The sequence below is a fragment of the Peromyscus eremicus genome, chromosome 2 (genome assembly GCF_949786415.1).
Source record: "Peromyscus eremicus chromosome 2, PerEre_H2_v1, whole genome shotgun sequence".
In the NCBI taxonomy this organism is placed as follows: domain Eukaryota; kingdom Metazoa; phylum Chordata; class Mammalia; order Rodentia; family Cricetidae; genus Peromyscus; species Peromyscus eremicus.
This window is the reverse complement of record NC_081417.1, coordinates 163,084,059-163,098,081: the sequence shown is the minus strand read 5'-3', so window position 1 is coordinate 163,098,081 and position 14,023 is coordinate 163,084,059. Positions and strand designations below refer to the sequence as shown.

At 53.0% G+C, this 14,023-nt stretch overlaps 1 protein-coding gene across 1 annotated transcript in view; it reads left to right on the top strand.

The window, feature by feature from the left end:
• The window catches only part of Prdm16 (PR/SET domain 16), a 211,452-nt gene extending 198,058 nt beyond the window's left edge, over positions 1–13,394 (top strand). The window contains exons 13-17 of the mRNA XM_059255932.1: positions 1,977–2,146; positions 2,335–2,509; positions 7,336–7,572; positions 8,394–8,568; positions 9,889–13,394. Coding sequence (XP_059111915.1) covers positions 1,977–2,146; positions 2,335–2,509; positions 7,336–7,572; positions 8,394–8,568; positions 9,889–10,023 — 892 coding nt within the window. The 3' untranslated portion in view covers positions 10,024–13,394. The remainder of the gene's footprint in view (positions 1–1,976; positions 2,147–2,334; positions 2,510–7,335; positions 7,573–8,393; positions 8,569–9,888) is intronic.
• Positions 13,395–14,023: the final 629 nt, after the last annotated feature.

The window sequence follows — 14,023 nt, the reverse complement described above, 5'->3', positions numbered from 1 at the left end:
TCATGCCTATGCTTCAGAGAAGAAGCTAGGTCATGAAGACCCATGAAAGGAGCCAGGGGGAGCCTGGCCTTGGGCAAGGCTGGAGACTCCAGGAACGGAATAAGGGGACCATGAAGAACAACACAAGAACTCAAGGTTGGGAGTGTCTGTCAGCTGTGGTCAAGCCTGAAGGAAGAGCCTGGGCAGGAGGGAGGGTCCCTCAGAGCAGCCTCCCATTCTCCAGGGCCTTAAACTTCCTCCGTTTTATCTGGCAGTCAGGAACCAGAGGATGTCCAGGCTCTGGACTTGCAGGCTCTGAGCGTCCAAGGGCAAAGTTAATAACTGCAATCCTCGAAGGTTCTGCACTCAACAGGAACAGAAACACATGCAGACACACACCCTGTCACAGAACATGATCAGATCCATCAGACACCCTGGGCAGGGGCCCACACAGCCAACACAGCCCTCCAATCTTAGTCTCCGGGCCTGGCCCCTCCTGTACTGGACAACACAATGCTATAAAAGCAGCTTTGACACAGCCCCTCCTGGCTGTGTCCTTGGTGTCCTCAGGCATGTCCTCAACCACATGACAAAGGCTTGTGACCAGAGTGCCACTCTAGAGCAGGCCACCAGCCCCGTCTCAGTGGGGTAGGGCCCATAGGAATGCCAGGCTGCTGTATTTAGAACAGTCACACTGTGGGTGAAGAAAAGCTCCCATCTTTGTCCTCCCTAAGGGTGACATCACAGGCTCGGGCTCCAGAAACGGGGGCGGGGGGGGGGGCTGTCTCATGGCACTGGCACTGGCAATCTTGTGTGTTGTACTGTCACCTAGCAGGACTCATTTCTAAGATGTGAAAATACACAGTCACACAAACATAGTTTTCTAGGACTGTGTGCCTATAGATCGAGATAAGCACCCAAAAAGCATTCTGATGGCCAGCTCCACAGGTATATGCTCATATTCCTGAACACTTGTGCACACATGCACACACACACACTCACACACTCGCTGCATGCATGTACATATATGCAATAAAAAAAAAACATGGCGTTGGGATTGCTGCTGCGGGGTCTGCCTGTATGGACAGGCCCTCGGGAAGCCCTGTCATGCATGCACAGCTCAGATTCCCCACAGTGCAGACGTTGCTCCTTTGCGAGGCAGCTCACGTGTGCTGCAGAGCTTGGAAGGTTCCTTCTTAAATCACTCTCTACTCTTTGTTTCGGGTTGGTTTCTTTGTTGTGGGTATTGCTTGGGCCTGTTACAGGACTGGGGGAGAGCAGGCCTCTGTTCTCTGCTGTTCGGGCCACCGAGGCCGCACCTGGGGGCATACGCATGCAGACAATTCTCACTGCCCACGGCCTCTAACTGCGCCAGGATTTCTGATAAAATGCATGCTGGCTGCTAGTATCTTTTTTTTTCTAATTTGATTGCTTGGTCAACCTAGTGGGGACGTGGCAATAATCTGAGCACAAAGGGGCTAGTGGTTCCTTGAGGCGCTAGCAGGGCTACCAGTTGGCCTCAGTGGTCAAGGCCACAAGGCCAAGAGCCCCCACCTAACCTTCAGGGCTACTGAGAACATTAGATAGTCACACTGAGTCCCTAAGTGAGATGGGGCTTGCCCAAGGTCTTCAGTCAGCGGAGCCAGAGGCAGGCCTTCCTGCGATAGATTGAAGACTGCTTTCCCATCTCAGGGTAACTGCCAGCAGAGTCTGCAGCTTTCCATGTTTCAAGGCTGCCCTCTTGAGGCTAACTGGAGAATGTCATCTCACACTGCATCTAACTCCCTCAACTAACTAGCTCAGGGGCAATTTAAACAGGACCTAGATGTCTCTAGAGGGCGACCCTGGGACACGTCTGAACTCTCCAGCTGGGTAGTCAGGTGGCCTCGGGGACTCCACAGTGGATACAGCTGCCATAGAGACAGAGGTCTGGCCCTGTCCCAGTCCCACCTCACTTGATCTCCTCTCCTCTGAGGCAAGGTGCACCTGTTTTCCAGGTGCAAGTATTGTGACCGGTCATTCAGCATCTCCTCGAACCTCCAGCGGCACGTGAGGAACATCCACAATAAAGAGAAGCCATTCAAGTGTCACCTGTGCAACCGCTGCTTTGGGCAGCAGACCAACCTGGACCGGCACCTGAAGAAGCATGAACATGAGGGAGCACCAGGTTGGTGGGGTGTGGGGCGCAGCGGAGGATGGGCAAGGGAAGCGAGCTGGCAGGGAAGGGGCAATTCCACCCCTCAGACAACTCCCTAAGACACGGTTCCCTGAGACCGCCCCAAGTGTACACTGGCATGGGGGCAGTGGGTGGGTTCGATGCACCCAGAATGCCCCTGACACTCTGCCCTTCCACAGTGAGCCAGCACTCTGGGGTGCTCACGAACCACCTGGGTACCAGCGCCTCTTCCCCCACCTCCGAGTCGGACAACCATGCACTTTTAGATGAGAAGGAAGATTCCTACTTCTCTGAGATCCGAAACTTCATCGCCAACAGTGAGATGAACCAGGCATCTACTCGGATGGACAAACGGTAAGAAAATCGAGCCAGCCCCCACAGGTCTAGACCCAGCTGCTCCGATGGTCTTGCTCGGGTGCATTCATCCCCAGCCCCTGGATGGTACTAGACCCCACATGGAGGAAGCCCCAGGCTCTATTGCTAGAAACAAGAAGAGTCCTCCCAGTCCTTGAAAGAGCTTCTAGTTAGGAGAGGATGAGGGGAGAGCACCCTGTGAGATAATGGGTGTTTATACTCGGTGAGATGCCAGCACACGGGCCGAGTGGCAACCCCATTGTGTGTTTAATCCAGGCACTCACTTTTCAGACAGAAATGCTGCCCCTTTAAACACGCATATGGAGAGAGAGAGAGAGAGAGAGAGAGAGAGAGAGAGAGAGAGAGCGCACTCAACTTACAGTGAGGCTACGTGATGAAAATCCTACAAAGTAAGAAGATTGTCATTCAATGATGCATTAAATAGGGCTAAGCCACCAGATACAGCTCACCAATCCTGCCCCCCATCCCCTGCTCCATGACACTCAGAAAACACACAGTAGGCTGCTACACAGACCATCTAGCTCAGAGCCTAGTCTGTAATAGAGACATGAACAACTTGTGTGACTGACCAAAAATTCACCCACATCTAAAAACACCAATGGCACAGTGGGCAGTGGAGCACTGGCTACTTCCCTCTGTCCTCGAGCTGCTTGGGAGCAGATCCCTGCCCCTGCCCAGAGTCTTCTAGGAACACTATATCTGTGCTTAGCATAGCACAGGGAAAGGTCAGACTTCAAAGTGTGGGTCCTCCTTGTCATCTTCACACTATTGTAAAATTAAAACCTTTGTAAGTCAGAGGTGGTTTGTATATACACACACAGACACACAGAGACATGTGCAAATAGAAGCACATGTGTGTATGTGTGTCTGTGTGTGTATCCACATATGGTAAATATGTTTATGTGTATATATATGGATACATACACTCATGCATATATGCATAAATTTGCACATATACACACAGAGATGGCAGAATTCAGCCAGGCTGTGGAGGTATTCTGTAAAACCATACATCCAGGCTTCAGTGTGTCCTTTACTCAGGAACTCTCCCTTCTGTGAGGACACCTCTGTACCCCAGGAAAACAAACTGATTAGAGAAGTCACCAAGTAACAGAAGTTCTATAAACCCCAAGAAACCTCGGGAAGGGATCTCCAGTTCTGAAGAAGAGAACCAGAGGCCCATGGAAGTGGGGTGCCTTGCTGTAGCCCACAGCCAACCCAGAACCTAGAGCCAGGACCCAGCCTTTATTGCATGAGCCATCATGGATTACAGCTCTGTGCCACCAGGGTCCAGCTTGCTCCCACCCACTTTGAGGGAGTCTGCACCTCCAAGGCAGGCTGTTTCCTTTGTCTCTAGTGCAGACTAGTCCATATCATCAGTGCTGATGCTCTTAGCTCTGTTTTTGCTCACAAGTCTGTGGTCTTACTGGAGGGCCCTGATTACTCTCAGGGCCCAGACTACATACCCCAAGTGCCCTGGCATACCCATCCTGGCTCTTGTCACAGTGCTCTAAAGGGAACCTGGCCCTGCCACTCAGCATGTGATGTGTCTGAGAGCCACCCACCCACTTGTTCAACAGCTTGATGCCCCTTTCAGAGGAAGCTGTGTGTGAGTGAGCACCCCCATGGCAGGCCTTCCCTGGCCCCACAGAGAGCAGGAGAACATATCCCTGTTGTTGAAGACAAGCTCAAACTGTGGATTCCTCAAGCCCCAGGGCAGAACCACCCAAAGAGCAATGAAGACGCACCCTTGCTGGGGTGGACCAGGACCAGGCACGGGTGGGCTGCCAGGACCCTGGGCTCTCAAAGGACAGCAAGACCCCATGCTCTGAGTGACAGTGGCAGGCCAGGGGACCATCCACGTGACCCAGCAGAAGAGGAGGCATTTGTGGAAGGAAGAAGAGAGGCCGCCACCCAACCTAACCACGTCATGGATGTTGTGACAGAGCTCCCCGCAATCCTCCCTCACCTTCAACACTGCTGGCAACATGGCAGGGCCAGGACAGGGCCAGACCCATCCTAAACCCAGCCAATCTGTTGCGGGAGGTCTCCGAGGTCCAGCCAGCTTTGTCCTGAGAGCCAAGGAGCCTAAGGAAGACCCCCCTCCCCATGTCACCACTACTGCTGTTAGAACAAGCACACGTGAGGTTGCCGTTACTTGGCAGTCTGGTGGAGAGAACAGACCCAGCTGGGCTGGTACCCATATTATCTAAGTCTCTTTGACTGTTGAGTCCTTCCCTTAGTGATCAGTGAGAATCTAATGCCTGCCAGGCCAACCCAAAGGAATGGCCATGTGCTGAACTGTGTCCCCCAAAATCACCTGTGAATCCTAACCCAGTGCCTCCAATGGAGACTAGGGATAGGGTCTCTATAGAGGTGACAGAGTTACTGCAAAGTCCTGCTGGATGATGGGGATACTTCTACAAAAGACACATAGGCACACACCACACACACACACACACACACACACACACACACACGCATGCACACATCACGAGAAGATAAAGACAGAGGCCACGTGTTGACTATGGGAGACGCTGGGTTTTCCCAGAATTCCCAGGAACCAGCTGTGTTGCACCTTGACCTCAGCCCTTTGCTTCCCTGGCTGCCAGTTCCTGCCACTGTAAGCCATGCCAGCCAGGATGCCAGCACAGCTGCTGCTAGGGCAGCTTTCCTGTCCCCACCAGAGAAGCTGTCCTCCTCCCTGAAGCCAACACCAGCCTGCCAGGGCCCCTCCGTCCCTGCAGAGGGACATGTGCACTCTCTGGACTACACACCAGAGAGTGGACATGCAAGAAAAGAGATCATGGTCTCTGCTGCCAGACAACAGAGCTCTTTTAACCCTGCCCAAGACCAGCCTGGCCTACTCACACCAGCTACCTGGTGAATGTGACCCAGGGCCAGGCTGGGCTCTCAGCCCATACTTTCTCTTCCTGTCCCTAGAGGGGACTGTGGGGGCTGAGTTCTCCCACCCTGCAACTACAGAGTGACAGGATCCAGACCCCAGCTGCCCTAGAGCCTTCATTCCAGGAGATGAACTCAGCATGTTCTTGGCTGGCTCCCAACACAGGTGACTAGAAGCCAGGGACATATGGCGCCTCTAAGCCTGTCAAGCTTCTTCCTGTCCTGGAGGGCAGGGCAGGAGGCAGTGTCTCTCACGAGGGAAGAAATTAGGGACATGGTGGAGTCTGCACAGCCCTGCCACAGACTCTCCCCAGCTCAGCCCCACCTGTACAACCAAGGCCTTGCCAGCACTTTTCAAGTCAACCCCACTAAGATGCTGTCTTCATGGAAAATAACCGAATGTCCCTCTCCCTCAAGATCCCAAGAACTGCCTCGGTTGGCCCCCCATAACGGTGTGGGAATGGACAGCAGGAAGATCTGGGGGCTCTAGATATAGAACCCAATATTTTTCTTTTGCTATGTCCTCTGCTGGAGTGGACCTGCCCACATGGCCACAGTTCCTGGGGCACAGACTATGGTCATTGACTTGAACATGAGCCAGACTGGGGGTGCTCTTTGAAGGAAACTGATCTGGCTCACCCTCGTTAAAAAGGAACCAAAGCTCAAAATTCTTGCCCAGGACCAGGGTGGAGGGCTCACTGAGAGGACTGGAGTTTGCTTCCCAGCACCTGCACCAGGCAGCTCACAGTCACGTATAACTCCAGCTCCTCTTTTGTTATTCTTGGGCACCCACATGTGCATGTGCGTGCGTGTGCACGCTCACACACACACACACACACACACACACACACACACACACACAAAGGAAAAATCTTAAAAAAAAAAAAAAAAAAACACTCTTACCCAGAGGATTGAGAACATTTCTCAGGTGGTGTGTAAGCGTGGGGATCTGAGTTCAAGCCTCAAAATCCATGTTTAAAAAAAAAGAAAAAGTGAGCATGCTATAACACCCCATATTCCCAGTGCTGGTGATGCAGGGTCAGATGTCTCTGGGACTTACAGGCCACCCAGTCAATCCAAATAGGTGAGCCCAGGCCCATGAGAGACCCTCATAGTGGATAATGGCTGAGGAAGACATGGGTGGTTGACCTCTGGCCTCCATGTATACACATGTGATTGTACAGAGAGAGAGGGAGGGAGAGAGAGAGAAGAGGAGAGGAGAAGAAGAGGGGAGGAGGGGAGAGGGAGAGGACCCAGAGAGACTGAGAGAGAACAAGAGAGTGTCTGAGATCTGCCTGGGCTGCAGAGACCCTAGGGGGCTGTGCATTAGAGCCTAGGCTATAAGCCAGGACCGACATTCCCTGAAGCCAGCCCATCCTGGCAGTGTGTTCTATTAGCAGCAGCCTGAAGCCCTCACTCCCCAGCCCTCCTTAATCCCATGGCTGGCCTGGAGGTTCATGCACAGATTGGTATCACAGAGTCCTGGGCAGGATGGCATCTGAAAACTTCTACACCAGTGTCTTAAAAGTGTCCTTTGTGTAGCATCCAACCCCAGCACCAGTACAGGACCCCTCCTCTCCAGGCTTGGTCCCAGCTTCCTCCCTAATACCCACATTTCTCACTGGCCCCCAAATGACCTGGTATTCACCCCTCAGGGACCCTGCCTTGTCCCGTTTTTCTCCTCAGGGTGCCTCCATCTCTTCTGGATTTTCCTACTTCCCCCATCACTGTTGGTGAGGAAGCGGGCAACTGCCTTTAGACCCGTAACTCCCTCTTTTAGTGACCACAGATGCCAGCTCTTTTTGAAGGGCTGGGAAGGCCAAGGGGGAGAGCCACCTTTAGTGGTCTGCAGTAAGAATAAAGGCCCCTGAACACAGCCAACTTCTCACCTGTCATTTCAGGCCTGAGATCCAAGACCTGGACAGCAACCCCCCGTGTCCAGGCTCAGCCAGTGCAAAGCCAGAGGATGTAGAGGAGGAGGAAGAGGAAGACCTGGAGGAAGAGGATGATGACAGCTTAGCTGGGAAGTCACAGGAGGACACCGTGTCCCCCACACCTGAGCCTCAAGGAGTCTATGAGGATGAGGAGGATGAGGAACCACCCAACTCCCTAACCATGGGCTTCGACCATACTCGAAGGTGGGGTGCCCAAGTGCAGGGAATCGCCTGGGTGGGAGGATCGGGATGCAAGGCCACCTTTCAGGAGCCACCTCCTCCAACCTGGCCTTACCTCTGCCCAGCAGGTGCTGCTGCCACAAGGCTTCATAGCTAGGGCTGGGGTGATGCTAACCAGAGTTCAGGGCACCAGGTCTCCACTCCCTCTAGGGTTTCCAGAAGCTTGGAGTGGGAAAAAGGAAGAGGGAAGCATGTGCTCTGCTGACCCTGACTCCGGAGTCCTCAGCTCTGCTGTGCAGCTGTTCATTAGCCCATCCACCTGGGGTGGCAGGTCCAGCCTCTGGTGGGCTGTGGACCCATGATTTTAGAAGTCATGCAGGCCAGAGCCACGTCCCATGTTCTAACTGTTCACCGGTTATTTCAGCAATGGGTGACACTGCCAGCATTTGAGATGTCCTGGACTGGCCCTCTGGAGCCAGCATTTCTTCCCCAGCCTCTTGGTCCTGGGGGTGGGTAGGGCAGCCAGGTCCCCTCCAAAGCTGCCCAGAGCCCCAGAGTATTAAAGCTTCCTTCTCACCCTTTATCCCGAAGACCAGATTGCCTGCTGCCTGTGACATGTGTGCACGCACTCACCCTTCCTGCTCTCTCTCTATCTGCTCTCCCACATCTCTGTGTGGCTTCCCATCTAGGTGTCTGTGTGTCGATGTGTCTGTCTCCTTGTGCATGTGGCTCGTGGAAACCCGTGGCATGCATGCAGGCACGGGGACCAGCCATGAAGCACTAGAGAGAGGCCACCAGAGGCCAAAGAGCTGACCCCAGGCCCCTCTCCCCGGTCCTTGGTGCAGGTGTGTTGAGGAGCGAGGAGGCGGTCTGTTAGCTTTGGAGCCGACGCCAACCTTTGGGAAGGGGCTGGATCTCCGCAGAGCAGCTGAGGAAGCATTTGAAGTTAAAGATGTGCTTAATTCCACCTTAGATTCTGAGGCTTTAAAACAAACCCTGTACAGGCAGGCTAAGAACCAGGTAGGTACCCAGCAGAGCTCTCATCCCTCCTCACACTTCCACTTGGCTTGGACAGCAAGCGGCCACCGTGCCTTCTCAACAAAGGATACCTGAGCACTTCCGCCTGTCCCATGCCTGGAGGACATTCAGATCCACAGCCGCCCCCCCCCCCCCCATGCCCACGGCACTGTCTGAAGAGACAGCCCAATAGCTGTTTCCCCGGCACCCCGGTAGGGCAGGTGGGGGTCTAAGACAGATAAACGTGAGCAGCTCTCTCTCGGGTCATGCGTGAGAACCACTTTCCCAGTCTCCCCATCCCATCTCCAGTTGGGAGCAGCTGCCTGGACCTTCTTCCCTCTGAACCAGGATGAGTTGGCTACCCTGCTGTTTCGGGGAAAGTCCCCATCTGGTGATCACGGTTTCCAAGATGGAGCTAAGACAGCGTCCTTGAGGGTACAGGCTTGTCCTGGGCACTTTCTGTGTTCACATCTCGGGGACAGTGGCCACAGGACTCTGCAGCCCGTTGTTTGGACATCTAAAGGGGCTTGGCTCACTTTCCACCCTGAGCAGCCTTCCCAGCACCACCTCAGATTTTCACTCCAAGTCGTCTGCGTGTCTGTCTTCGTCTCTAACTAATTCTGTCTAGTGTTTGCTCAAGGGTAGAAGGGCCCCATATTGGGCTTCCCTAGCACCCACCTCATACTATGCTCCACACAGCCCTCAGCCCTGGTACCTCCTGCCCCGTCCCGTGTCTGGAGGCAGAAGGATGCCCCCATGATTGTCTGAGGCCAGCGAGCACAGCACATTACCTTATAATTGCATCAGCTCAGAGACACTAGTCTGCTCCAAAGGGAGCCCCCACCACAATCGTTCAGAGCCCCCCAGGCCTCCCGACAACTAGGCAAAGACAATCTCACTGGCACAGAGCTGAAAGTAACCCTTGCCAATCCCCAGGATGCTCCCAGAGCAGATGCTGATCATTAGGTTTTTGCCAGTCACTGGGCAGAGAAACTGGGGGTTGGAGGGAGGTGGAGATGGAATTGTAGGGGAGCACTCAAGGAACGCAGGGGATCACAGTGGACACAGAAGCCCCGAGAGGGTCTACTATGTCCTGGTGTCCGAGCAGGAGAGGTGCCCCCTGCTCTCATACACTCCTGTCCCCCCCTCTCAAGCCAGAGAGTCTAGGCCTCTCTGGTGCCTTTGTTTCCCTTTTTCCATCTAACTGTGCGGGGGTGGGGGTGGGGGTCAGACAGGCTGGGGACAGCTGGTGAGGCAAGGCTCGGGCCTCCCTGCCCAGGATGCCCCTCACCTGTCCTCTGTGTGCTGTCCTTTCCCCACCAGGCGTATGCAATGATGCTGTCCCTCTCTGAGGACACTCCTCTCCACGCCCCCTCCCAGAGCTCACTGGATGCTTGGTTAAACATCACAGGAGCCTCATCAGAGTCTGGAGCCTTTAACCCCATCAACCACCTCTGAGGTCCTGGAGGCCCCAGGGCCGGAGTCCAAAGCCAGGTTACCAGCTGCGGGAGATGGAAAAGGGGCCAGGGAGAAGCTCCTGACACCTTCATTTTGCCTCACCTCCACTTCCAGCCCTACCCGCCACGGCTCAAGTCCAGCTTCTCCAATGAAACTCAGAACCTGAAGGTCCCTCGAGTAGCCACTGACCTTCACCACCTTTCAGAACTGGCCTCAAGGACACGGTCTGCAGTGGTGCAGTGCATGGCCACACAGGAGCTGCTCACCGTAGCTGCCTATCAGATAACTAGTGAGCAGGGGTGGGATCTCCATCCCAACAGGAGCCAGTTGGCCACATCTGGGCAGCTGCATGGTATGAAGGAGGGGAATGGAAACAAGTGGGCATGTGCTACGGAGAGAGACCTCACAAATGATTTTTATAATGAAAATTACACAAGTAACCCTTTTGGTAATCTTATTGACTATAGAGTCTATTTAAGCATGTGGGTTTTAAAAATAGACAGTATTTTTTAAAAAATCAAAAATGACTTGCAAAATGTTTTTTAAAAGTAATTTTGCATTGCTTTGAAAATTCAGCTTATTGGCAAACCCACACCTGCCAGGACGTGGAGCACTGCTCGGGTGTGCCCTTTATAATGTAGATAATGGAGAATTTTCTATCCCCGACCCTGTTTGTACAAGCCAAGGTGATTCTGGGTGTCCCTGACACAGGATAAGGGGCATGGAGCCATCTGAATAGCATGCTGACTACACGGGAATTTTTGGTCACGGTGCCTGGCTGCAGGTTTGTGGAGGCCAGGTCAGGGAGGTTGTCTTGCTCCATGTGGCCTGCAGAGGAATCCACCAGTCCCCACCCAAGACCCCCCAATTGTATGGGGAAGTCGGGAGCCGGTGGCTCAGGTCTTCCATGCTGGACACCTAATGGTCTTTCCCCTTCAGCAGCCCCAGCGCTGGCCCTGACTGCTGCTCTTCTGAAGGTCGGGCTCTGGGCCATGTCTAGGAGGCCTCCAGCCTTCTACTCTCCCCAACCCTGGCAGTCGGATGTCCTCCCCATGGCCACTAAGCATGGGGAGCCTACCTACCTGCTCCACCGCTCCAGGATGCCAAGCACTACCTGTGCCTAAGACTCCAGCTCAACCACATAGCCGCCACGTCTGCTCTTTGTGTGGGGTTCTGGTGAGATGCGGTCAGGAACAAAAGGAGGATCCAGGGGGCCTGCCAGGCAAAGAGCAGAAACAGCACAGCCTCGGGACCAGATGCCTCACTCCTTTGGGACGGTCATGATGTGTCTACTTCTCTGCTTGGATGGGCTTTAAATTATTCCCACAGGGGCCAACTTCAAATAATTTTTTTCTCTGATGGAATTTACCTTAATCTGTATATAACTTGTAATTTTTTTAATTCATTTCTTTCCTTATTTTATTTCTTCCTTAACAGTATTTTTGGCATTGGACAACTTATTCTGAAGAAATGATGTTAATATAAGTATGTAGTGAAGGACCAAAACCGTGTGACAAGGTTGTGTGCTGTGTGATCGGTAACCAGGGAGTGGGCGGTTGTTAATGTGCCAAATACCCCTGCGTCCCTCCCTCGAGGAGTCTTGCGGTCACCGCTGCCCATTTACCAGACAATCATATGATTTTGTTAAATTTGAGTTTTTAAGCAAGTGTTCTATTTATTTTATCGTTTTGAAGGAAAAAAAAATGAGTATCCCAACAAGAAAAAGGGAGGGAATCCTTCCTGGATTGCCCTTTAAAAAAAATGAGAGATAGTGTCAACAGCCACGGTGCAAGTGTGTCACACTACGGGCATGTCAGTGATTCCCCCTGGGAGCAACATGAACATCCAAGCAGGTGTGTTTCGTGAATGCTGTGGCTGTTCTGGGGCAAAGACAATCATCTCTGCTGATGCGGAGTAGCCCAGGCTGTGCTGGAGACTTGATGGGGACATCCCTGAAGACACCACTACCCTGCAGGTTCCAGTGAATCCCAGTGATGTCAGATGGAATAGTCCTCTGTGTGTGCCCAGGAGTACATGTATGCAGTTGTGTATGCAGACTGGGGCAGCGAGGACACTCTTCAGAGGAACTTGCCATGGTCGGGGTTGTAAGGATTTGTGGACCCAACTGCTCACACTTCTCACAGGTTCATGACATCCTCTTAGTGATGGGCTAGGGCCTCAGCTTAGGGATTTCAGGTTCCTCTAGGTGGGAGCTAGATGGGATCCCTGTAAAAGTTCAACCTCAGATAAATGGATCCCACATTTGTAAACCCCAAATTATATGCTTTCTTCTGAGAAAGAGCAAGATGCGTGCTTTTTTTCTGTGATGTGACTTTCTCCAAAGTGGGGGAGTCTGTCTGGATAGAGACTTCTATGAAACTTTTGGACAGCAGCAGAGCAGCTAAAGGCTTTCCTTTTTGTCCTCTTTGGTACTCCCGACCCCTGTCCTCTCACCCTTCTTTCTCCTTCCCAAGAGTCCCAGCTTTGCTAAGTCATATGCTTTGCCCACCCCACCCCCAAAAAAGTGATGGTAGCAAACCCAGGTTCTCTTGAATGGTCAACCCTTGGGCCCAGCACTTGGAATTTGGAGGGCTCTGTCCTTACCTCCCCCAACAAAGACAGCACTTATCCCCAACTTATCTGCACTTACCTGCACTGTATCCCCAACATGCTGCCTCCATACTGCATTGCCCCCAAAAGTGAGCTCTGCCTACCTGGCATCTCTGCACTCTTGCAGTACCCAGCTGGCTCAAGCCAAGCATCAGGCACAGGAGACCCTCTCAGGGTCAGGGAGCTGGACTAGGTGTGGGTTCTAAGATCCTGGCTGCTGGAGAACCAAACCATACTGTGTTGCCTGTTGCCATGCAGCATAGAATGTCAGGACAAGTGTCCAGCCAGGACTGTTTCCCTAATGGTATACTTCCAATTCTTGTTACTTGCCTCCCAAAATAGAAATTCCTAAGAAGGCCTCCTAGTTTATATTCCCTCCAGGCCCCATTCTTCCTGTTACTGCTGCCTTTCCTAGGAGGAAGATCAGGTAGGAAACATAGGGCTTCACCATCCTGCAGGCAAGGTGGATCCTGCCTGAGTAAGACCAGAGCATCCCTGTGCAAGCCCAGTAATGGGTAAGCACAGCCTGGCTGAGCCTGCCCAGCCTGAGGGGCCCTACTTTCCAAGACCAGGAGAGCAGATGATCTGTCCAGACCCTGATTGACCTAACCCCCCTGCCTCTCAGAATCCAGACTCAGCCGTTGGCTTCCTCTGCCTCATCTGCTTCCCCAGTGAGTGTTTGTGAAGCACTTGCTTAAATACATATCACGTGTTTTAGACGCGAAGCTCAAAGCACTGGATTATGGTCCCTATCCCGTCCCCACCCCCCAACCCCGACTCCCCCATCCCCCCACCCCTTCACACCATCTCCCTGCCCAAGTGACTGAAACCTACTGAGTGGTTCACTGTGCTGTTCCAGGTAGGGAAGAGGAGGCCCCCTGTGCTGCTGCTGGGACAGGAGGGTGGGGAACCTGGGATGGACAGCACTCCCTCTTGCCAGCGGATGCTGGGACACTCCTGTCCACAGAGATCAGCAGGGTATCAAAAGCCATGAAAACTGTCTCTGTAGCCTTGAGCGATACTGTGACAAGACATTCTTGCGTTATTCCCAGATAAGTTCTTTTCTCCATTCCAGTCATTGTTTAATTTCTGTCACCAATTCAGATCACCACTTCCAGGAGGGAAAAGGTTGAGTCCAGAAAGGCAGCTTGAATTTCTAGATGTGTGATTCACTTGCAAACGGAGGAAGCTGGGGATTTTCTTTGGTGCCTCCAGCAACACCGCTACTCTCTTCAGCATGGGTGAAGCGGGCCCTGGTGTCAGAATATGTAACTTAAAGCCTGTGCGTGTGCATGTGCACAAATTGTGTGTGTGTGTGTGTGTGCGTGTGCGTGCATGCATGTGTGTGTCTGCATTTGCGTGTGTGAGTGTGTGTGTATGTGTACTTTGA